Raw genomic sequence first — 24,371 nt, forward strand, 5'->3', positions numbered from 1 at the left:
AGAACGAGTGGAGGGCTTCTTCCAAGCTCAACTCCCTGGTAGGGACCCCAGGGCATTAATGCTATGGCAGTTCTTATGAGTCAGAAGCACTGTGGTTGACAGCATGTAGACTAGTGTCCCCATTTCCCATTTTCTGAGCCACAAAATTGGGTTTGACAGAGCCTTTGCTCATCCCTTACCTCACTGAACTCTCCCACCACCCTTCTACGTGGCCAGTGAATCTGTCATATTCAATTGACAGAAGACCAAGCTGAAATTCCTGGAGGCCAATGGCCAGGTTGATGCAGACACACAGACGGTCAAGAGTCAAACCCAGACCCGAGTCAATACTGGTGCTTCCCTTTCTGTACTTACGTTGTGGACCACTGGTAGAGTCATGATTTCTACCTTCCCGAAGAGAATTCTAGTCCGGTTGATACATGCCAGTGCAAGATAAGTTCCCAGTGTATCGCCCCCGGCACCCCCTGTATTTGCACCAAGTTAGCTATTGTGTACAGGAGCATCCCATGTCCACGTGGTTTTGTTACATAGCCCTCAAGCTTTGGTTCCCTATCACTTCACATCTTCTTGGTTTTCTCACTTCATATCTAATGCTCAGAACTTCCCCAGGACTGGCAGTTTGGGCATTTGTCTGAGGCTGGTGACCTCTGTTGGTTACAGGCCCTGTTTACCGGGCTACAGACAATGTTTTGTCCTGTGCGTAATGGCGAAGAGTCATGACTCCTAATGAGCTGTTGACCCAGGCAGACTAGGTGGGCTAGGCCAGAATACGTGAAGAGATTTGTGCGATCTTACCAACTTTACTGGAAAAACAATGCCAGAGAATGTGCTTGGCTATCTCTGGTGATTCAGTACTAGTGTCCTCACAGTTTCCTGGCCTGGCCATTCCCAGACCATGTGTCGTCTGGCCAAACTGAAGCCTGCTTTAAGGTTAGAGCTTCTAAATACTGAAAAGATTAGAGTTGTACCACTCTCTCAATGGGTACTGAGAGTGGAAATATTAAATTATAAAATAAATTTAACGAAATTTTTGATGAAGTTTTACATTTTACCCTAAGTCTTAATTTAATTTAATTTTTTAAGTAGGCTTCATGCCCAGTGCAGAGCCCAACACAGGGCTCGAACTCACAACCCTTGAGATCAAGACCTGAGCTGAGATCAAGAGTCAAATGCTTAACTGACTGAGCCACCCAGGTGCCCCGCCACAAGTCTTAATTTTAAAGGCTTTTTATTATTATTATTATTATTATTATTATTTTACCTATTTTGAAACATTAAAGGTCAGGTTTTATGAAAAAAATTTAGGCGCCATGATTTGCTGATGACCTAAGCACCTGTCTGTCCGCACCAGTAAGTTGTCCCCAACCTCACCCTGTTCAGAAGTCAGCCTCCTGCAAATTGCTTCCTGGTGGATACAGACACATCTATTATCTGCTTCCTCTTATATATATATGTATATCTATCTTGTATGTATATATATATATATATATATCGTGTATATATATATATATCTTATATATATATATGTGTGTGTGTGTGTGTGTGTCCTTAGCTTCTTATTGCAAGGCTCCAGGGAAATGCTGTGACATTCCAAGGGCACCAAGATGACTGTGGTCATAATCTTGTCAATATTGGTTTTTGTTTCTCTTCCACGGTGTAAAAGCAAGTCGCGTATCGTACGTCCAACTTACTCCTTCCATGCAGTTTATATAGATAACTCACTGGTATCGCCCATCGTTTTGAAGAGAGCTTCAGAACCAATGGTTTTGAACTATCTTACTTGAGGAGAGGAATGAGGACCGAATCATTTAACTAAAACTTGTGAGTGGACTTTGGGGGTCTTACAAGTCACCTCACCTCATCCTGGAGTGTGTGGGGGTCAGAAAAAACAAATGTTCACACGAGGAATCTTACTAAAACAAACAGGAGAAATGGATTAGGGGAACTGCAGAGTGGAAAGGCTAGTAAGAAAAGATGGTGGATGGTTTGGGGTCGTGGGTAAAGCAGCTGAGGGAGGAGGAGACACGCCCGGGCCGCCAGTACCAAGGAGCTGCTTCATGGGGCCTGAGCTTGGCGCTTTCTTTCTATACATTGGCGCAGGTCAGCGTCCCACGATTCCTGGAAGGAGGGGATTATTACCTCCATTACACAGACGAGGATACTGAGGCTGAGATGACGAGGCCAAGGTCATGCAGTTAGGAAGTGGGGAGTTAAACCCAGCGTCTCTCTGCAGAGCTTCTCCATGGCTGGTTTGGCCACCCAGCTTTGTCACGGCCCATGTGGGAAGGGGAGAAGGAGGCACTGGAAGACCGCAGTCCTGACCACGTTGCCTTGGTGACAGTGGGACTAGAGTAGGAGGTGGTTTATACGCTGAATAAAGCTCTTTTCTCGTTTTTGGTGCCAGCTGGTGCTGCATCGAACTCGCGCCTGCTTCAGCAGGCCCAGGGCTGGTCCCGGGCCGTTTCCCCACTTGGAGAGACCTGAGGGGCTAACTGCTCCCTCCTATTTCCACCGTCACAGGTAGATTACTGGACCGATGGCCACCGATCTGCCACAACAAGAGTGGTGATGAAGAAGCAACAATTTGCGTTCAACATCCATCTTGCTTTCGTTCTGTATTTGAAAAGGCTTCATTATTAATTGGAATATTCTTATTTAAAGCAGAAATGTCCATGTTTCCTGAATGGGAAGATCAGTGTTCCCCCATTTCATTTCAGTTTTTGGTTTCACGATACTGGGTCTTGGGGAAACTTCCAGAGGTGGAACATAATTTCACAATGCATTTTCCACAGAGTACCTAGTAAAATAGTTCACACATTCTTGGTTGCTGGAATTGCAACCCACCAGCTAGCTCCTCGGACTGCCCAAACGCCGTGAAGTCAGGGCCCCCCGTACCCTGTGACCGTGAGAGAGCTGGGTTGGGGTGTAGAAATGGCAGGCATTGTTCTGGAAGTGAGGGTGTTCCTGAGGGCTGGGCAGGACCGACTGGTGGGGCAGTAGCTCAAAACTCATGATCTCCCCAGTGTCAGAAATGGGACCATGAATTGAAATATGGAATGGTGCTATGAAGGCCCAAGTTCATGTGCAGTCCAGCTACCTCAGCTGTGTCAAAGCAGCACAATATCGCTCAGGGCACAAGTTTGGATTTTAGACATTTATTCACTCTTTGACCTTTGCATAGTCTAACTGCTTAGGCTAGCTAAATCCCCGTTTCCTCATCTATAAAATGGGAATAATAATACCTTCCATGGTGGGCTTTTGTGACGGCGACTGAGATAATGTGTGTGAAACGTTCAGTGTGCTGATCCTCACTGCGCTGGTTACTACTCAGAAAATCTCATGTTTAACTCTGGACATTTTAATCTTGTAGTCGTTACTGCTACAAAAGGCCTTAGAGAATATCTAATTAAATTTCCTTCTATCTTTGTTCTTTTCTCATAAAAAGGTACCTAGGGTATCCATCGGTGTTTATCTCGGAGTCTTGGTTTCCTTGGATTGGACAGAAAAGCTCTTCAGAATGTGTTTTGGTCTTATAAGCTACTCAGAATCAACTATTAAATATAAACTCAGAAGCCTCAATTTTCTATAGACCTAAGTTTTTATCATCCTAAAATTAGACTTTGGAGAAAGGCTCGGTGTTATTTATTAGAGGACGTAATGAAAACCTTGAGTATGACTTATGACTCCTTCGGAGCTTGGTTTGTTTTAATGGACATCATGTATGGTACAGGGATATTGGACAGAGGACTGGTCCATAAAATTTTAACATAAGCTAATTTTAATAGGCTTCTCTGCAAAACCATTCGATGGGGATCATTTTTTTAATTGAGGAGTATTTTAGTTACAGATGGTCCCAGAGACAGTTAAATTCAGTCTAGAACACTTTCTCTCCTGTTTTGTTTTGGGCCTTGGGCCAGTCTAACGCGCAGGAATCCAAAAACTAAATTTATCCTTGTTTGTCAAGACTGAGCCCTAAGTGGAAGCCTCAGGCTTCCACAAGGTAGTCGCTGCCCTTTTGGAGATTTCTGCTAAATTCATTCACCCTCACGGGGCACGCAGAATCTGAATGTTCCAAGAGCAGAACATACCTCACTCGTTTCCCCCTGGGACTACATCCGTGTCCCTTTCCTCCAGGGCCACCACCACTGGCCCCAGGCATTCTGTGCTCTACCGACCGAAAATACTGGTCCAGAGACAAAATTCACTAGCTAGCTGCACGTTAGTCCGTGTTACTCTCCACCAACCCTTAAGTTTTCTTTTTCTTTCCATCCAGTTGACCATGCCCCTTTGAGAGCCCTCTCTGTACATGGGAGCTGAGGAAGAGAGAAGGATCTCCTTAATCACTATTGAGGAGACCCCACTGAAATGACCGGAAAACCTGATTTGTGAGGACATACATTTCCTGTATTAGAATCAGAGACTGTTCTGTCTGTCAAAGATCTTGGAGCTCGCCTACTCACTGTCTTCCTAAGGAAGAAAATGCTAAAGCAGTAGTGAGGCCATCCCAACAGACTCCAGGTTGGCTGACGTGTCTAAGTGTGGGATGTGTGTATGTGTGTGTGTGTTTGTATGTGTATATAACAAATAACTGTTAGTGTTTTCGTAAGGCGTCCTTGGCTTCCAGTACTTTTTTCTATACTTGATTTTAATGTGATTATTATTTATATATGTGTATGTATATATACATAGATATGATTCGGGGTCCTTTAGCTCTTAATATATTGAAAATGTAGCCATCTCACTATAAACCTATTACAGTGATACTTAAATTGTGTGGGTTTGCCGTAATTCACTTAATTGTTTCCACATGTGGAAATGTAAGCAGTTTCTAATTTTAGGTGCTTATAAATAATGCTTGCTGAATATCTTCATGCAGAGAGAATAGTCTAAAAGTTAATTTTGTCCTTAAGAGTGTTTCCCAGATGTTGGTTACGAGATCGAGCGGTAGGAAGACGTTTCAGGTCTTTGTACGCGTGTCAAGTTGCTTTTCTAAAAAGACTGAATGGTTGTTCTCACAAGGAGGGTGAGAGTCCCACTTCCCTTCAAGTCTTTCAGAATGTATTATTATTTTAGTTTGGAATGTAAAAAAAAAAAAAAATAGGTTCTGTTTGTTTAGTATTTGCATTTCTCGCATCTCCTTTCTGCTTTGTGACCTGTTCTGGTGCTTGGAGTTAAAAGAGCCTAAAATGAGGGGTTGTTTTGATTTCAGTGATGATACTACATTGGTCACGGGTATTATTTTAGCAATTCCGCTTGGACTGATTTCTTTGGAGGAACGTTTTGCTTCTTCTAAAACCCTGCCCTGGCTCGGCGCTGTAATAAGTGTGACAAACAAGCCAAACCCCGAGAAACAAGCTACTGAAGGACTTAAACCCGTTTCAGACTCCTTCTCTCTTCCTGCCAGAGCCTGAAGGTCGTGCTTATTTAATGGTTTCAGAGTAGTGAGGAAGGCAGAGGACTTAAGTCTTAGCGAAGGCTCTTCTATCTGTCGCCTTATTCGAATGCTTTCCGTTGAAGCTCTCTGTGCGCACTTAGAGGAGGATGCAGTTTGAATTCTCTCCTGGGGACATTCCGAGCTTTCTTTATTTGCTTATGTTTCCACTGCCTGAGGCTGGGCAACGTGGGGCGCCATCTGCTTGACTGAGCTGAACTGGCTCAGGAGCCCCGCGGGGCCCCGCTCGGCTGCTGGGGTGCGCGCGGCTGCTGGGGTGCGTGCGGCTGCTGGGGTGCGCGCGGCTGCTGGGGTGCACGCGGCTGCTGGGGTGCCCTCGGCTGCTGGGGTGCCCTCGGCTGCTGGGGTGCGCGCGGCTGCTGGGGTGCACTCGGCTGCTGGGGTGCGCGTGGCTGCTGGGGTGCGCGCGGCTGCTGGGGTGCACGCGGCTGCTGGGGTGCCCTCGGCTGCTGGGGTGCCCTTGGCTGCTGGGGTGCGCGCGGCTGCTGGGGTGCACTCGGCTGCTGGGGTGCGCGCGGCTGCTGGGGTGCGCGCGGCTGCTGGGGTGCACGCGGCTGCTGGGGTGCCCTCGGCTGCTGGGGTGCCCTCGGCTGCTGGGGTGCACGTGGCTGCTGGGTGTGCAGGGCTGCTGGGGTGCCCTCTGCTGCTGGGGTGCCCTTGGCTGCTGGGGTGCACAGGGCTGCTGGTGTGCCCTCGGCTGCTGGGGTGCACGTGGCTGCTGGGTGTGCAGGGCTGCTGGGGTGCCCTCTGCTGCTGGGGTGTGCAGGGCTGCTGGGGTGCCCTCGGCTGCTGGGGTGTGCAGGGCTGCTGGGGTGCCCTCGGCTGCTGGGGTGCACGTGGCTGCGGGGTGTGCAGGGCTGCTGGGGGGGGTTGTTGTGCAGGGCTGCTGGGGTGCGCGCGGCTTCTAGGGTGCGCTTGGCTGCTGGGGCGCGCGGCCGCTCCTCTCCTCGGTGTCTGCTCACTTCCTTGCTGGGAATGCTGCGTGGGAAACGCAGCGTCCCTGAAAGCACGGCCCGGCTCGGACTGCCTTCCTTCTGGGGTCCGCTTCTCCAACTCCACACTTGGGAAGATTATTCCTCAGTGAAGAAGGTGAAGAGCCGCGAGCTCTCATGAACGCATCGTTTCCCGTCTCTGAGTCACCGACGGAAAAGTAGAGGTTACAGTGAAAACAAACGGGGGAGGAAATGTTTTCACACGCTTGGAGGTAAATTCAGGAAAATGTCAGGCTCTAGATATGTAGTGAGAAGGGAAACTAAGTCGATTTCTATCTCTCTGCTTTCCCAGAAATGCTAAAATCACATTTCTTAGCTGCGCCCCTTTGCCTCTTTATTTTCTTGCCACGAGAAGAAAAATCTCCCACTATTTGGGCGCCGCCTGTGTGGCAAGCATTCCAGAAAGTGTTTCAAATGCGTTATTATCTGAGCCCCACGACCGCCTGGTGTTGAAGGTATTGCTCTGATTTCACAGACACGGAAGAACTTTCATAGCTGCCGATGGGCTGAGCCTGGATTTCTAGCCAGAGCTGCCCTACTCGCAATGGCCCCTTAACCTTCCCTGTTCCCAACTTCCTCCCAGGCACCTGTGCTGGGATGCACGGTGGCATCCAGCCTCCACACGGTCAGAGCCTGGATTCTCACCTTGGTGTCCTCCTGACGGGGGGTGTGTCCTTCTCATCAGGTCTGTAGGCAGCACACTTGTTCTGCCTCGACGACCTGGGCTGTCTCCCCTTCTGCATCACACGGGCTCCGTCATCTGACCACAAGGAACCATAATGCAGGCCGGGATCGGGTCCCTTCTTCTGTCCAGGGGAGGAAGAGCTCATCTCATTCTAAGAAAAGAGTAATAAAACAGGAGAAAAGAAACCGCCAGAATTCTTCCACCCCAAATTAGCCACTATTAATAGACAGCCATGAATATAGAAATAGACAGAGATGTGAATGATATAAATATACACATTATTATTTTACAAATCTGAATCATGCTTCTTTGTTACCGTTTTTCACTCAGTGTCTTCTCATATTCTTCAAAGGCCTAAACCAGCTCGTTTAATGCCTCTGTTATACAATTGGTTCATGGTCGCTCAACGTCCCCCATGTGCCTGACCCCAGGTCTCTCCCTTCCTTGGATGAACAGCTTCTTTTCTTCACAGTGGCACTTCAGGAGATTTCTTCCATTGAATAAGAGGCCTCCTCCAACATTAATGGCAGCTTTTTCAAACAGCTGTGAGCCGATTTAACATAGACTCATGGGCAACAATGTGCCCTCAAGGACTGCCAGAGACTTTTTCAAATGATGAGTTAAGTTCAAACTCTGCTAAACATCAGTAGCTGGGACATGAAGGTAATTTGGAGTAAACTATCCTCCTTGAACCTATTATCCTCCTTGAACCTTGATTCCTGGTGACAGGAGCTTGCTGTCTGTGTTTAAAATGCTGGTTCAGGAATTTTCAGGTGATGGGTCAGACTCTACCTTCTGAAAAATCCAAATAATGTATACAGGTTGGGTTTTCTGGCATTTTTCCCTGTTCTCTACGATTTCTCTTTAAAATGTCTTCATGTTTCAGGGGCACCTGGGCGGCTCAGGCAGTTAAGTGGACGACTCTAGATTTCGGCTCAGGTCATGATCTCACAGTTCTTGACATTGAGCCCCAGGTTGGGCTCTGTGCTGAGTGTGGAGTCTGCTTGGGATTCTCTGTCTCCCTCTCTCTCCTTCTCTCTCCCTCTCTCTCTCCCTCCCTCTCTGCCCCTCCCCCGCTCGCACTCACCCTCTCTCTGTCTCTCAAAATAAATAAATAAAACTTAAAAAAAAATGTTTTCTTGTTCCGGCAATTCCTCCTACATGTTACCTGCATTCCCTGGGTTGTGACTGGTCTGGGCTTCAGTATCTGGCAAGACCCCTGCTCCTGTTCTCAGCACAGCCAGCTTGTGCGCCAAGCCCCAGTCATGTCACCTCTCCCCTCTGTCCCCTCCTCAAAGATGACCTGGGCTGGATTTGCCATCGTGAACACGATGGAAGGGGCTGTACCTCACAAGCCTGGAGTCAGCTCTCGGGGCCTGTGGGCGAGTGCCAGGGAGGGGCCCACGGGCCGGGTTAAAGGCCACTTGGGAGCCCCTGATGTGCCGTCCACACTCTGCCCTGTGCAAGAATCCCAACCAGACCATGGCAGCATCTCGTTTGGGCTTTCAGGCACATAGGTTCTTCATCATTGCCCTTGATGATAAGAAATATCTTTGCTCACAGCAGTATGACACAAACAGCTTCATGGTTATTTGTTGATTTACAAACTCCATAAATTACTTGTTCTGACAGTCTGTGAAATAAAATTCTTTGTCATTTCCTTGCTTCGTATAAGCTGCTGAAGTGAATTTGCTGGAAAGTTTCTTCCCCTCACATTCTAGGTAGTCACGCATCTGAAAGGGAAGTAGGCAAAGTATTTTTAACTGCTTTCACCACTGGTCAGATATTTCTATCATCTCTCCTCAGTAGGGCACCGAATTGGCTGATGACCACGTTCAAAAAAAGCTGTTCCTTATTCAGTATGGGTAGGGTGGCCCCCCAAACTTCCATCTGGAATAAACTTAAGACACACAACACATATTTACCCAACAGATACCTCCTTAAATGCTTTAGCCTTGTGTCTCTTTATTGCTAATCAGCTCTGAGACTAAGTCAGTCGAATTGTTTAACAAACTCATGGCACCTGCCAGCCTTGTTCCTCTTCAGGCAGTTCCTTGGCTAGTCTTTCCTTTTGCTCTTGCCTATAATTTTGAGAATCGGTTTAGGTTAAAAAAGAAAGAAAGAAAAACAATAGTCTCCTTGGAATTTTGATCCCTCTTTACAGATAGGGAAACTGAGATTCAGAAGGGTTACTTCACCTGAAGGCACACGACCAGTAAGAGGTACAGCAGAGGTTCAAACCCAGACAGTTGGACCCAAGCCCACGCTCGGCCACCACACCAGTCTAGGAAGAGAATTTGAGGAAGTGTGTGCAAAACCAAAGCAACCAAGGCCCGCCTGCCTGTGATTCCCCCTTAAACATCACCAGTATTACATAGACTCCTGCTTCGTGCGGTACTAGCGAAGGTTTTACTTGAGGGCATGGTGGTCCCTGGTCTTTTACAAGGAAAAAAAAAATCTTCCGTGTTCTTTGTAATGTCCTACTATTGACTGGAAGTCGAGGAAGGCAGCATTTCATTCCCTGCCTTTCCAAAGTCCACTATCTTCCTTTTCTTAGTGTTAAGTCAGCATAACAAAGGATTTGCAAAATACTTGACACGTACTAGATTGTAGAGACCTAGGGAAGAATCCTACTTCTTTTGGCCAGGTTGTCTGGAAGCTTTTAGTGGCTCATCTAGGGACAGTGAATAAAGCGCATGAATATTCAACATCGTCCTGTAACTGCTGCCACACTGTAAACCAGCGTACATCACTCCTCTTTATGTGGCTCCTAAAACTCAAGTGCATTGAAAGGGGGCTGCCAGCTTAATGCCTACTCATTAGAGAGAGACTGAGTGTGTTGGAACCAAGTGTGTCTTAAGGAGTTTGACAACCTGGAGATGTTTGTGGGAAAAGCCACCTGGGAAAGGTCAGAGACGTGACGCATCAATCAGTCCCCGCAGACCCTTGGCTTTGTGCCAGAGAGCAGGGCTTCTGGGGGGGTCGGGTGTCTCAGCTGACTCCAGAGAAATCAGGCCCAACGTTACTTTCCACTTCCCCCTACCAGAAACATATGGAAAGCATGCGGGAGTACCGTGTACCTTCCAGATCATCTAAGCAAGTGTAAATGTTCTAGAGGAACACACCTTATGTCTGTCCTGCTGCCCACGGCCATCTTCAAAACCGGTCTGGGTGACCAGAAGCAAGTCCCATTCCCCACTCTGAATATAGCTTGTGATTTTGAAGTCCACTGGAGGCTGCGCTCGTTTTTGCCTTTGGGGTCATCTCTGAGCTGCTCCGCAGAGCCCAAGAGAGCTCCCCAGCTCCCACCCCGGGAACAAAGCAGCCCAGGCAGGTGCACAAGAAAGAACTCGGAGATAAGACAGAGACCTATGATTAGTTACGGGCTGTGACAACCTTAGGCAAATCACCCAACCTGTGAGTCATCTCAGTTTCTTATTCTGAAGAATGGGATGATAATAATACTCTTCTCATTAGATTCATGGGAAGCTTAAAATGATATAATAGATGTGAAACTATTATGTAGATTTTTTGGTGTTATTAACAAAGACTGATCTCTCCACTGTTACTGTTGGAGGGTTTATGCTAAGTTTGGGCTGCTTCTAGAGAAGTTTGCAGTGAGATCCTGCTTCCAGGAGAACCAGGCTACTGTGCGTGACTGCCTCAGCTTTCTTCCTTTTGCCATCAGAGTATTTGAAACTCCTGCCTTCACGCTTGCCCTCAAAGGCTTTTTTTGCCACACTGTAAAGTCATATCATTATTCCATTTTGGGGTCGGAGACTGATTACCAGGCCGTGAGTCTGGCTGCTATTTGAGTTTCTTTCTGATTTTAGAACTGTGTGTGTGTGTGTGTGTGTGTGTGTGTGTGTGTCAGGGGTGTGGTGGGGGTGGTTCTCTTGCCTTCATACTTGGTCATTTGTGTTTACTGATTTTTCAAAGCCCATTCCTTGTCTACCTTCATTAAATCATTCCACATTTTTTTTTAAATTAAGCTCCCCGAGGGGCGCCTGGGTGGCTCAGCCAGTTAAGTGTCCGACTTCAGCTCAGGTCATGATCTTGTGGTTCATGAGTTCAAGCCCCACGTTGGGCTCTGTGCTGGCAGTGCGGAGCCTGCTTGGGATTCTCTCTCTCTGCCCCGCCCCTGCTTGTGCACTGCATCTCTCTCAATATAAGTAAATAAACTTTTTAAAAAAAATTAAGCTCCAGCTATGTGCCGATGACTGCTCCAGTCACTGGAGAGAAAATGATGATCTTCAGGAGAACCGTGTACTTGGGAGCAGTGACGGTGCAGTGGGGGAAGGGGGAAGAGCAGAGGGTGTCCTCCAGGGACACACTGGGACAGGTGCTTCGGCAGGCAGAGGCCACCCCAGGGGTATCCCTAACGTCACGCGGGCCAGCTTGCCAGAAGGGACGTTGGAGCAGGCAGGATCTGGAGGAAGAGAAGTGGGCGGGGGAGGGTGTTCAGGCAGAGGTGGCAGCAGGAGGGGACACCGGAAACACAGCCTCTGCTGTGATCACCAAAGACAGGAGCTCGCACAGCAGCCGAGCCGCAGGACTCGAGCCAGCTCGGCCACCTGTGAACCTGGCAGCCGTAGAAGCCGTGGAACCGCGGCCGGGCTGCTTACCCTCCCAGGACCTCGGTCCCCTCCTCTGTGCTAACAGTCCCAGCCTCACGGGGTGTTGGGGCAACGAAAGGAACTATTACTTTTAAGGGGCTGAAACCCGGCCTGACATAAGTAAGCGCCACGTGACTGCCGAATAAAAAGAAACCAACTCGTGTACAAAGTGTTTCATTGTAAGAGTCTATTTTAAGAGGGTTTTCTTTTCCCCCCCTGACTCTAAAAGCACGTCTTATATTTTTGTAACGTGTAACACTGGTTTGTGTTCTAGACACTTTCCTGGGTGGCGGACCTTGGTTCCCTCTGGAAATATTCTCCTGCGAGTATTTATTTGTCTGAATCAACGCAACCCCGCGCCATGGACCTCCTCGGGTTGCTGAAGTCTCAGTTCCTGTGCCACCTCGTCTTCTGTTACGTATTTATCGCCTCGGGGCTAATAATCAACACCGTTCAGCTCTTCACCCTCCTTCTCTGGCCAATTAACAAGCAGCTCTTCAGGAGGATCAACTGCAGACTGTCCTACTGCGTCTCCAGCCGTAAGAGTCTCGTTTATTCTGTTTGTATCCTCACCGCTGCGGGGTGTCGGAGACAGGGCTGGGAGCGGCTCCCCGGGCTTGCCCGGCGGCCCAAGCTGCTTTTGGTTCTTTTGTGTCCGTTCCTCTGTTTTAGGTTGGCAATGTCTGCTTTGTCCTCGCTCTTCAAAAGCTAATTTTTGACCGAGTGATGCCAATAGCCCACGGTGCAGCTCAACAGGCGCAGAACGGTCGCCTCTGGAAAGTAAATCTACATTCTGTCTGTGTTTTCATTTTCCTCCTCGGCGGCAACCAGTGTTAACGATTTCTTAGTTGCCCTTATGGAAATGGCATTATTTTGTGTACTGAGATCTTTACGGATTTATGGCTCTGATGTGTGTATGCAGGTGGGTCTGTGTGCATATGTTTGGATACATAATGTTTTTAACAGCGAAATGGCAATGTAACGTATTGTTCTTTTGCCCTGCATCTTTAACTTTTTATTTTGAGATAATTGTAGACGTACCTGGGGTTGTGAGAAATGACACAGAGAGCTCCCCTATACCCTCCAGGCAGTTGTCCCTAGTGAGAACTAACTTCTTGCATAACTACAGTATAACATCCCAACAAGAAAACCAAGAGTGACACAATCCACCAGCCTTATTTAGATTTCTCCGGTTTTATGGACACTGATTTGTGTGTTTGTGTGTCTGTGTTTGATTATACTCAGCTATTTTAGACGTGACTAATTCCACTGGCCCGAATTTCAAAATTGAAGTGAAAAGAAGTAAATCAGAATATTGGGAGTGCCTGGAGATGAGTTTTGTTGTTGATTGACCTTAAACCTGTACCTATTCTCAAGAGTACGGAAGGCAGTGTATCATTACCAATTATGTATATGGGTGTGAATATATTTAAAAATATGAGGGGCGCCTGGGTGGCGCAGTCGGTTAAGCGTCCGACTTCAGCCAGGTCACGATCTCGCGGTCCGTGAGTTCGAGCCCCGCGTCGGGCTCTGGGCTGATGGCTCAGAGCCTGGAGCCTGTTTCCGATTCTGTGTCTCCCTCTCTCTCTGCCCCTCCCCCGTTCATGCTCTGTCTCTCTCTGTCCCAAAAATAAATAAACGTTGAAAAAAAAATTAAAAAAAAAAAACATGAGCTCTTTCACATCAGGCAATTTAAAAATCTCAGCTATATTAGATGCACCAAGAGTCCAAAATTATTGGCATCTTCCTGAAACCCTTTAAATGAAGCAATTAAATGTGAATTTGAATCCAGACAATACAGGCTGCTTACAATTATCCAAATGGATTACTCCTGATCCAATCAGTTATTAATTTAAACCTCAACATACCGACTTGTGACAAGAAAATGATAGAAACATCCTTATCCGTGATTTCTTTCACCAACTCAGAACTTACAAATCTTTCTGATACTATTTCTGATAGGGTGTCAGTGCTAGACCCCTAAGTCTTTTATTAGTGTGTTTTATATAAATATGTCTTGAAGATATTCATAACATCCCAAAGGCAAGCTATAACTGCAAAAAAAAAAAGAGAGTCTTGAAGCCATTTGTCTATGGCATATTGGATGCGGTACCCGATGCCCCAGTACATAATGCAAGTCTCCGTGTCATACATTTTACTCTCACGTTGGTCTGTGGTACTTAGGGAACGGCTCTTCAGAGCACGGTGGCCGTAGTAAGAGATGTCTGAGCTGAATTGTAGCTGTTTGAGGAGAGAAGAGTTTGCATAGTCAAGAGAAGGCGATCACTGTCTGAGACGTACCTTATGATTTTAAGGTAAAATTTTAACTCCGGTAATCGGCATCTCTTTAAACAAAACTGAAATTTAACAAAGCAACGCTGATTGTGCTCTTCATCGAAACCTGTATTTATGTGATGCGCACATACCTGTGAGATACCAACATCTGTCAGTTTGCAAGCTGAAACCATGCCTGTTGGCACCGTCACAACCCCAACCAAGTGTCAAGCACGTGGTTCGGAATTGGGTTTCTCATTTGGAGTCAAGAAGAAAGAGGTAGAATTCGGGAGGTGAGTTCCCAAGAGTACTCGATTTTGCTTGTAGTAGGTGGGGGAGACACCCAAGGCTATGGCAGGATAAGGTCCAATTCTTCCGAGAGTGCTTTAGCCCACTTGTTTCTGGTGGAAATTAAGATGGGGGACAAATTCAGAAAGCAAGTGCATTTTTACCCATCACAAATTGATGGAGTGATTTTAGAATAATTCCAAGTGGAACTCAGGAACTAACCATCCAAGACAACTAGCATTTTCCCCACACAGAGTGTGATGGACAGACAGTCTCACTACAAGGCCTGGGAGTACATCCATCCACGGTGTCCCAGAGGAAAGCTTCTGCAGGCTCTGGACTGAATAGAAGCAGGGCCATTGTACAGCTATGTGAATAGAGAAGGGAAGGAGCAGCCGTGGCTCCTGGGGAAAGAGAACATGGTAGGAGAGAAGGGCAATGCATCCCGGGCCCGGCTTGGGGGCACCTCATTATAACGAGTTCCACGCAAAGCAGATTCCTCACCCCTGCTGCCCTGGCATGTGTTACACGGCAAAGCTACTCTCCTTCTCTTTCTCCTTTCACTTGTTCTAGCTGGTAGATGTCCTTATTCCCTGAGTGCTTCACAACCACAACAGAGGACGTGTAACACACAGACCGTGGGTCGTTGAAGGTCACGGGCTACGGTCCGTGGGTTCCTCGGCAGCTTGGAGTAGGAGACGGTCAGGTTCCTTCTGTTGGCTTCACCCTCCTCCTCTTCTCTCCAAGTTGAGATGAAAACTGTCTGTGGGGTTTGATTGTGCCTTCTGGCATATGAATCAGTCCGAAGCTTAGAAAATCGGCAGCAGCCATCCCTGGCCACTGATATTTTAAGAAAAAAGGCAGAATAAATTGTCTCCTGGAGACTCAGGCCCCCTCCCTCACCCTGTTCACTTTACCAACAGGGCTGTGTCATCATCCCTTTTTCTTTAAATGTTTGTTAAGAGCTTGGTGTTGTGCCAGGTAAATCCGAAGTAATCCGCAGCCCTGGTGTGGGGAAACGCACGTGCCAAAGGCCACACGGATGTGAATGACAAGTAGAGACGAAATGCAGCAAAGACAGTGTGGTTACTGGCAAGACACACGGTGCAGAGAATTTCAGTCTAGTGGCCAGGACTGACATCATGAATAACAATTTGAAGGCATGTTTAATCTAGATGGCTGGGTTTGGGAGGGTTGTTGTATCTCACTTGCCCCTAGATTTGCCAGCACGAAAGGCTAAGACAGGCAGGCAGCTGAGTGGGGACGGGCAGGGTGGAGTCAGCTTCTGCAAGGAGAGAAGCAGGAAGAAAGTGACAAGATGCGAGGCAAGGAGTAGAATTGAATTACCTTTCCATTGCACAGGATGTGCCTTTTAATATCCAGGGAAAGGTAGCCAAGATTGGCTGGCTTGTTTTTCTTCCCTTCTGACACTGCAGGTTTAAAAACAACCACCACCACCACCACCACAACAAAAAAACCCAAAGATTAAAAGAACCTGTTAATGGCAGAGTTTTTAAGAGGGGGTAGGGCAGGGGAGGACTACAGATGACTTAATGTTTCAGCAAGGGAAGGACTCTTGGTGAGCCCAAAGCAAAATGGAGACACCCCTGTTCCCTCTCCCCCACCCCGCACCCCCCCCCCCAGCCCCGGGGCCTCGCTGCCAAATTCCCTGCTGCTCCTCACTAGCCCTGTGCAGTTGCAATGCCATTTAGTTCCTCCGGACTGAGGCGCCCACGGTCACGATGCCTGCCTGACGCACAGCTCCAGGGCCAAGGCCGCACGGTGGCGAGGGGGCAGCCAGCATCTACGGTGCCAAGATGTACAAGAGAACGTCCTACCTTCCTGCTTACAGCCTGACTCTTCACTTCTCCCACGGTGGCACTTAACTCCTTGGATAGGTAACTCCAAAACACGAACTACATTTGAAGAAAAGGAATGGGGTGGAATTGACCAAGATTCCAAGATTTTTCTAGTTAAGGGTTTAGATTTTTGTTTTGCCCTTGGGAAGATGTTCCCTCCTGTCTTTAGCACCCCTGCTGCTCCCCTGACCTGGTTGATGGCCACCTAATCAGTAGTAGGCAGTGGTTGAGCATGACGAGAGAAGCGAGCTTCCGGTCACCACCTACATGTGTCCTGCCTTGGAACAGATGCTGGTTTTCCTGCTGTCATAATAATACACATTGGCAACGGACTCTGGGGTGTGTACGTCACTTCGGAGTTGTGACCTGAGAAGAGGGCTCGGCAGTCTGGTGAGCTTGGCAGAAGTCAGTCTGTGATCCTCTCTGGAAGGGTCAGGGCTCAGGAACTTTTCAGAACAGCCTCAACAAAGGCACGCGCCCGCGGGCAGGGTGGACGCTCTGAGACGCCCACGAAGCTGTGTGTCCCCGAGGCATTCGATTCCGGGGGTGCGTGTGAATCGAAGACCATGGGGAGAGGGAGGTAGCCCCATCCCCCTGAGACAGAGACCAGATTCTTCCCCCAGCCAGCACGCGTCATGGGTGCGAGAGCGACCCAGCAAAGAAGGGGCCGCTGTAACCTTTTCCGACATGACCTTGGGAGAAACGATACGTCCTGTGAACCTGGCAGCTGGCTGGTCCATGTCTCTCTCCCCAGCCTGGGTGAGGGCAGGGCTGAGTTTCTCATTTCAGTCCAAACTGATTTCTCACTCTTCAGTGCTGGAGAGGTTTGACCCCTTCACTTGCCGCAGTGGTCTCTCCTCCAGGATGTCAGAGAGGCTCTTTGTCAGATAATCCCAAAGCTCCTAGTCTTGACCCTGCACACGCTGTCTTGGCTCCTGCTGAAATGTGGGTCTGGGGGGGACCTGCCAGTACCTCCGCTGGGAGCCACGACCCGAAACCTGGGTGTTGTCATCACAGGTCTCCGGCTGCATCCTTAGCGGGTGCCAGGCGGTGAGCACCTCCCCGGAGGGCACAGATGCCGGGCTGTAGATGGACAGAAGCAGAAAAGCCTACAGTTGGCGCTCTCTCCTTTGCTACAGCTCTGTGATCGGATGGTGGCTTCGATGAGTGGTCAGTGAAGGGATTCTGAGGACTCATGATAGGTGCCTCAGCGCTGCCCCTATGGATTAGCATTCTAGAAGGCAAAGCCTAGCTCCCTGAGGGACCCTCAGCTCTCTATGGGACCCCTTCCTCTCTGCGCTCTGTCACCCGCTGGCACCCTTTGTGTCCCCTGAAGTGCATTGGTCTCCCCACCCCCAGCTTTACCGAGCAAACGCTGCTGGCTTCACCTGGAGTCACCCTCTGATGGCTTGACCTGGGAGATTCCTCAACGTCCACGGTGATGTTGAACGAGTGCTTTCAGGAACCGGCAAAGAGCGTCCTCCTCCTCCTAATCCCCCCTTCTAAGGAGTATACCTCTGTGTCGACCCAGGCGATGACGGCAGAATCCAAAGACAAGATCCATGACATGAGAAGGATCAAGCAACAGAGATCCTATGCCACGTAGCATTTTGGGTTTTTTTCTGGTGATTTATTCAACAAGTATTGAGCACCTATCATGTGCTGGGCACTGTGGTCCCGGGGACATAGTGGTGAGATAGGAAGCTCTGCCCCCAGGGAGCTTCCAGTCTGGTCTTCTAAAGGTCTCATCATAACATCTTACAAAGGCATCTTTAATGCGTCCTGCCTGCCACATGCCACAGCCGTCATTGTTCCCGGGCCCAAACCTTCCCGTTTGTCCCAGGACTGGGCGAAGCAGACCTCCTCCATTTTCTCCTCACTTAGTAAGGCCTCTTGGATAGCACAAACAGAAAACCATACCAGGTTAGCAAGTTAGCATTCCTACAGGAATATAGCCGAAGCGATCCAGAAATTGACTGAGGTTAGATCTCATTTAAAATTCCTTACAGAGCAAAAGAACTGGAGTGTCTGAATTTAAACGACGCCAGAATGATGCACAGGAGAAAAGTAAGGGCATGCTGGCACGTATAGGGTGAGCGGAACAAACCTCAGGTCCGCCCCTTTATTCTGCGGACTTCTGCCCAGCTAATAGGACAAGAGCACCTATTGTTCTAACACTGCTCTGAGTCCTTAGGCACAGAGAGGTTAAGCAGTTTGCCCAGGGTAACCCAGGAAGCGGAGAAACCGTGATTATATCCAGGAAGCCTCAGCGCAGAACTTCTCTGCCGGGCTACCAGTGTGGCCTTGGGGCTGAGGACCAGGCTTCTGGGCTGAGGCCAAATGTCCAAGTGGTGATTGTAGTACATGACGTTCCGCAGGGCCGTGGAAAAAGGAAAAGGGAAATCATAATGGGTAGTTATTTTCATTTCTAATCATTGCTATCACTGCGGTCTGTGTGTTGACTGTGTATTAGGCAATTAGGCATCATGCTAAAACTTTTATATCCTTTACCTTGTTTGAGGCTATAATCCCTCTTTTGAGGGATTTTGAGGCAATCCCCCATTTTGTGGCTCAGTTAACTGAGGCTCCGAGAGGTCAGGTGACTTGTCTAAGGTCAGACAGTTAGTAAGTAGGAGAGCTGAGGTCCCAAAATGCATTTTATTCCTACCGTATTTTGAAACAAACATAGATAGTGTGTGATAAGACTTCTTATTTTAACACCCATGGCTAATGTCAAACAAACATCTGCTAAGATCCACCCTGGGCATGTTAATTCACAGTCTTGGCCCCAGGTGACCCTACAGGATGCCTGTCCCTGCTCAGCAGGTGCTCTGGTCGGTTGCCCTGAGAGAGATCCAGTCTCATGAGGAAGGCATGAGGACACAAGCCATTGTGGAGCGTGACAGAAAAGCTAACGTGGAGGAACTCAGGGAACAGAGGAAGGGACAGCCCATCCCGTGAGAGGGTAGAGTCGTGTTCTACTGAAACATGTCACTAGCCCGGTGTTATGGAATGAGGAGGATTTGCAGTGTGTTAGCAAGAAGAGGAAGGATGGTCTGGCCTGAGGAAAAGGCATATTTTAGCGTCTCCAAGGGACAAATGGGTTTCTTCAGGCCGTCGGCCATCAAAAGGAGGGGGTCCTACCAAATCCCATCAAGAACCTTCCTGTGTCAGGAGACTGGAGCCAACTGCAGCCCCCTAGGCCAGGAGGACAGCAAAGACATGTGTGCAGAGTGGGCTCAAAGCTCCTGGTCTCCTAGATGAACCCCAAGTGTTTGTCCTCGGGAATTCCAAGCGTTATGAACATCAGTTCACGTCAGGATTTATTTCTGTTTTGCTCTAAGCAGCATTGTTCGAAATGTGCCTTGAGAAACTGTTAATTTGGTTTCTTCTTCTTCTTTTTTTTTTTTTTTTTTTTTGAAAAATCTGTTCACACATAATCTTTTATAGAAAGATACCCAGCTGGGTCTTTATTTCTTTGAACCATCTTATACCCTAAGTATAATATTAAGTAAAAATAGCACGATGCAAAACTGTACAATATAATACCAACCTCATAAATATAGACTGGACATAAATTCATCAGAGTGCCATTTTTAGGAATTATAATTAGAAATTTTTTTAATTGCCTTTGTATTTTCCGAATGTCTTCTATCTCATACGTGGAGCATGTCTTCTAAGGTGAAAGAAACCAAACAAAATAAAAACCCAAACACCAGAAAGAACTAAATAGAGAGAGTGGCTTATGGAAGGCAGTCGAGGGGGGAAATAATAAGTGAGCCCTTTGTGTGGTAAGGCTGGATATAGGCTGGGTGTGGCGAAAGTCACGGAGACCCGGGTGACGATTTTCGGGCCCTACCTTCCCGGGATCGCATACAGCACGGTGAACCCCATCACAAATACTGCAGTGATTCAGTAGAAAGGAAGTGAGAGGGACATGTGGCCCCAGAACCGCGTGTTCAGGTTATGGGTTGAGCTGCATCCGCCTCCCCGGAGGTTGCGAAGTCCTAGCCACCCGTGACTGTGAATGTGGCTTTATTAAGAAACAGGGTCTTTGTCGATCATCGAATTAGGAAGCGTTCAGTGGAGTGGACCCTAAGCCACTAGCACTGTGTCCTTATAAAAAGGGACAATTGGGACACCGTGACAGATGTGCACTGAGCAAACACGGGGAGACACATGGGGAGACCCGAGGCGGGAGAGGCCTGGAGCAGATTCTCTCCAGCAGCTTCAGTGACAACCAACCTGCCTACACCTTGATGTGGGGCTTGTGGCCTCCAGAACTGGCACCGTATTTCTGGTTTTGAGCGCCTCGGTTGGGGATAGTTTGTTATAGCGGCCCCAGCAAACCAGCACACTTTCCTTTTCTAAGTCCTTTTCCTTCCGCCGTGGCTGTGAAACACAAAGTAAAGCCCAATCCATGGGCACCAGTAAGTGTGGACACTGCGTTTATTTCGCCTTCTTCCCCCTCGCCCGGCTTCCGCCCACCCTGGCTTGTTTTACTGGAAGCACGAGAAACAGGTCATGCAGCTAGCCTTGTCCTCGCTTGTGGACCAAGCCAAGGACTCCCTTAAAGTCAGGGATCTCGGTGAAGTGGGGCTGGTGACACGGCACGCAGACGGCGACGCGCTGGCCCGGAGGAGGCAGTCCGGCTCGGGTCCAGCCATGATTGGCATGTGGATCTTCCAGTGGACAGAGATGGCTTGCATGCTTCTTTCATTCTTTATTTCTTCTATTTGCAACTGGCGTTTATTTTTATCACTTTAAGTACACTATTCAAGTCCAGATCTGCTTTGGCTAACCACCAAAAGCAATCTGCCTGGGAAAAATAGAATTAAATGGTTCTTCAACCCTGGAGAAAGGTCTCAGAAGTGTCAAGGAAAGGGAATCGCTTACATATAATGCAATACTTGAGTCTGTCTGAGTAATAACCTCTCTGCCACAAAGGAGGTAGCGAATCTTTTCTTCCCCTACTTGCCTTGCATAAAGAAGTCATAGCAGATGAAGCAATCTCAGCGAGGCAGTCTGTTCTGGCCTCCATGTGCCTGGATTTTGTATTCTCAAGTATCAAGGACGGCATCTGCCCAGCATCGTTCAGATACGATGTCGTCTCTTCGTGATCAGTGTTACGCTCCGTGCACCTCCCGACGAGACCGTTAGCGCAGAAGTGGCCTTTTTACTTTGCTGACCTTTATCACGCAAAGCTTGTTACAAAATTAGTTCTTTGTACCGCCACCTTTTTGGGGTTTTCTTCGGGGCGAAGAGGTATTGGGGTTGAGATCTAACGACAGAAGTATGTTACTAGCTCAGTCCCCTCAAGAAATAGCTCAGCCCCGTGCTTCGTGTTCCTGGCGATTGCAAGCACATTAAATAGCCAACTGGTCGTATCTTTTGTAACTGATTCAGTGAAAGGAGCATGTTAAGTGACACCGGACTTGTAAAAAAGTTTTTAAAGAGCAATGTAACTGTAGAGCATATGCCACGTTCAACTTGAGTCACATCCGTTTCCGTATCTTAAATATATGTGTGTGTGTGCATATATGTTTCACACACAGTAGAGGGATATATATTATATATAATATATAGAATCCTTTGTATAAGAAATTACTTTACATTTTATTTTTTTTAGTTTATTTATTTTGAGAGAGAGAGAGAGACAGCATGAGTGGGGGAGGGGTAGAGAGAGAGGGAGAGAGAGAGAAACCCAAGCAGGCTCTGCATTGTCAGCACAGAGTCCGACGTGGGGTTCGAACTCACGAAACTGCTAGACCGTGACCTGAGCCAAAACCAAGAGTCAGACGTGCTTAACCAACCGAGCCACCCAGCTGCCCCTGGAAATTATATGTTAGATAGGGAGACTGAGTGCTCCAAATTTCAAATAGGGGTAGTAAAAAGACAGCAAAATTAGGAATACTTATGTGATATTGAATTGTATGAGCAGACGCTTGACTTGGAGCAAGGTGTCTTAGCTGTTGATGTGGTTTATAAATAAATTAATTCTCAGCCAAGGTTGACATTTGTTTTTGCAAGCATTAAGTTTCACTTGCGACTTAAGTTACAACTTTCAAATTAGGTTATAAGTTGGACTTGGGTGTCTCATAACTTCAGAAGATGATGGGGTGTGGGTATTCTCCAGGAGGTAAACAAGAGAAGCCATTAGGGTCTAGAAAGAAATTTCTGTTTCTAATTTATGTTTCTTTGATCGTATATTCACGGATAAGATAAAAGACATTTAAAATATTTTATATAAAACATCAATTGTTTTATACATAACAATTTACATGTGCTAATAGTGCATATTTAATTTCTTTTGCTGAACCAATCAAAAGCATTTGGAGACCACTGCCTTAGCGTGTGGATTTGGGTACGAGCATACTGACGATAGAATTTAAGTGACACAGAGTTTGAGGCAAGGAAGAAACAGGCTTCGTAGACATGAGTTCCAGAGAAACGGAAAGACTAATGGCAAAAAGTATTTCCCTGTTTTCCTCTATTTCAGTTTATCTTGGGTCCAGATGGGAGACAAGGCATTTTCAAACAGTTTGAGGCATCCTTTCTCAGGCTCTTTCCCGGGTCTTCAGAAAGGAGGGGAGCTATCAGATTAAAAGTATTCCCTCGCCTCCGCATTTTGTTTTGGAGAAAAATAATGATTTTTTCGGTGTTTTATCATAATGTTTTAAAATACATAGTTGGCCACTGTCCATCTCAGTGGCATCCCGTGGGAGGCATGGAGTAGAGTGGGTCTTCTCTCTCATTCTCGGGCTGCCTTCGCGGTCCCCATGCAGCTGTTTCGGGGTAGATTTATTTGGATGTATTGTGTCTAGGGCTGTGGGGCAGGGGTGGGGGGTGTCCTGCTCTGGTGTTCCCGGAAGGAGACTGCAGTTGGAGCCTGGCGTCCTGGTTTCCTGTGCACTGGCCTAACCAGCTTGGTGACTGGGCCTTGTTTTTCCATGCGCAAAATGAGGGAAATAAAATTTAACACGCTATAAAAATGTAAGGTGAAGGTATTCTTGCTGTTACTATGCACTTAGTCAGCAGGTGTGGGCCAGATGGGCTTGAGTATGCCCTACGAGGAGCTCTGGGAACCTGGGACGGGGGAGGAGGGAGTGGTTGGGAAGGTGGAGGAACCTGGGAAGGGAGACCGGCCTGGGAGGCGCCATAGCTGTGTCAATACTAGCAGGACATTACGTGGAGAAGGGACCACCGATGTAGCCCATAGCCTGGGAAGGAAGGAGACGGGCATGCGGAAGAAGCCACCCAGACACATCTGTAATGGCGGAGACTGGGGGCAGCAAGGCGGTTTAGGAAACGGGGAGCCCATCCCCTGGATTCTGAGGAGACCGGGAGAACTTCCTTTGCGGGGAATGTGTTACAGGGCCTTCTTCAAACCACCTGTCTGCGTGGAAAACTTCCGAATCCCTTCAACGACCTTCCGAATCCCTTCCAACATTAAGAATCTGAGTCAGGAACGTTCATGGGGAAACAGGGCTGCAGGGTGCCTGCCACATCCTGGGTGCTGAGGAGAGAGTGTTGGAGGCTTTCTGCTGAGGTAACCCTCAGAGCTCAACAAACGATTACAAGAATACGGGGACTTGCTTCAGAAGAAGTAGGCGTGGGACAGATGAAGAGATGACTGAGGTATAAGTCATGTTTCCCTGCTAAGGGAGGGAGAGGCTGGCATGGCCTCCATTAGATGGGCAGAGGGAGGCACTTAACAAATTATGTTAAGACGATAGAATCAAATACTTTTGGTAAGAAAAATAACGTTTTGAACTGGCCAGAAGGTTAGAAAGGAGAGGCCTCCTTTGGTGACTGCTTCGCCTAACCATGGCTCCAGGAGCGAGGTGATGGGCGTGGGGGAGGGGAGGGTTCCCACATCAATAGGGCCCTCCCCCCACCTGCCTCTTCCTTCCCTATGGGTTCCATTCACTCCTGTGGAGGGTCTTGAGGGCGACCAGCCTTCCGGGTTTGCCTCCAAGGGGCAGGATCCCCAGGATGTGGGATTTCCAGCTTTACCATCCCGACAGCCCCAGGTACACTGACAAGTTCATCTCCTTAACTTGGGTTCAGGCACAGCCACCCAGGCCTAAACCCATCTCCAGAACTAAGGAAACAAGCTAATGTTCACTGTCTGCTCCTTGTGGGTGACCTTGGGCCAAGGACAAGAAATATTATGGTTGTGTGCACGCCCACGCATTAATTTTT

At 48.0% G+C, this 24,371-nt stretch overlaps 1 protein-coding gene across 3 annotated transcripts in view; it reads left to right on the forward strand.

Moving 5' to 3' along the window:
* AGPAT4 (1-acylglycerol-3-phosphate O-acyltransferase 4) overlaps window positions 1-24,371 on the forward strand; it is a 126,414-nt gene that overhangs the window by 24,541 nt on the left and 77,502 nt on the right. The window contains exons 1-2 of one of the 3 annotated variants that reach the window (XM_047101699.1): window positions 4,274-4,518; window positions 12,020-12,284. In XM_047101699.1, the coding sequence (XP_046957655.1) occupies window positions 12,107-12,284 (178 nt within the window). In that variant the 5' untranslated portion in view covers window positions 4,274-4,518; window positions 12,020-12,106. Of the gene's footprint in view, window positions 1-4,273; window positions 4,519-7,609; window positions 7,793-12,019; window positions 12,285-24,371 lie in introns of those variants that run through there. The other 2 variants (XM_047101697.1, XM_047101698.1) reach the window with 2 other exon arrangements.

Source organism: Lynx rufus, unplaced genomic scaffold (assembly GCF_022079265.1).
Source record: "Lynx rufus isolate CCGP_SWC_20201006 ecotype Redwood Valley unplaced genomic scaffold, mLynRuf1.p SCAF_6, whole genome shotgun sequence".
Taxonomy (NCBI): Eukaryota; Metazoa; Chordata; class Mammalia; order Carnivora; family Felidae; genus Lynx; species Lynx rufus.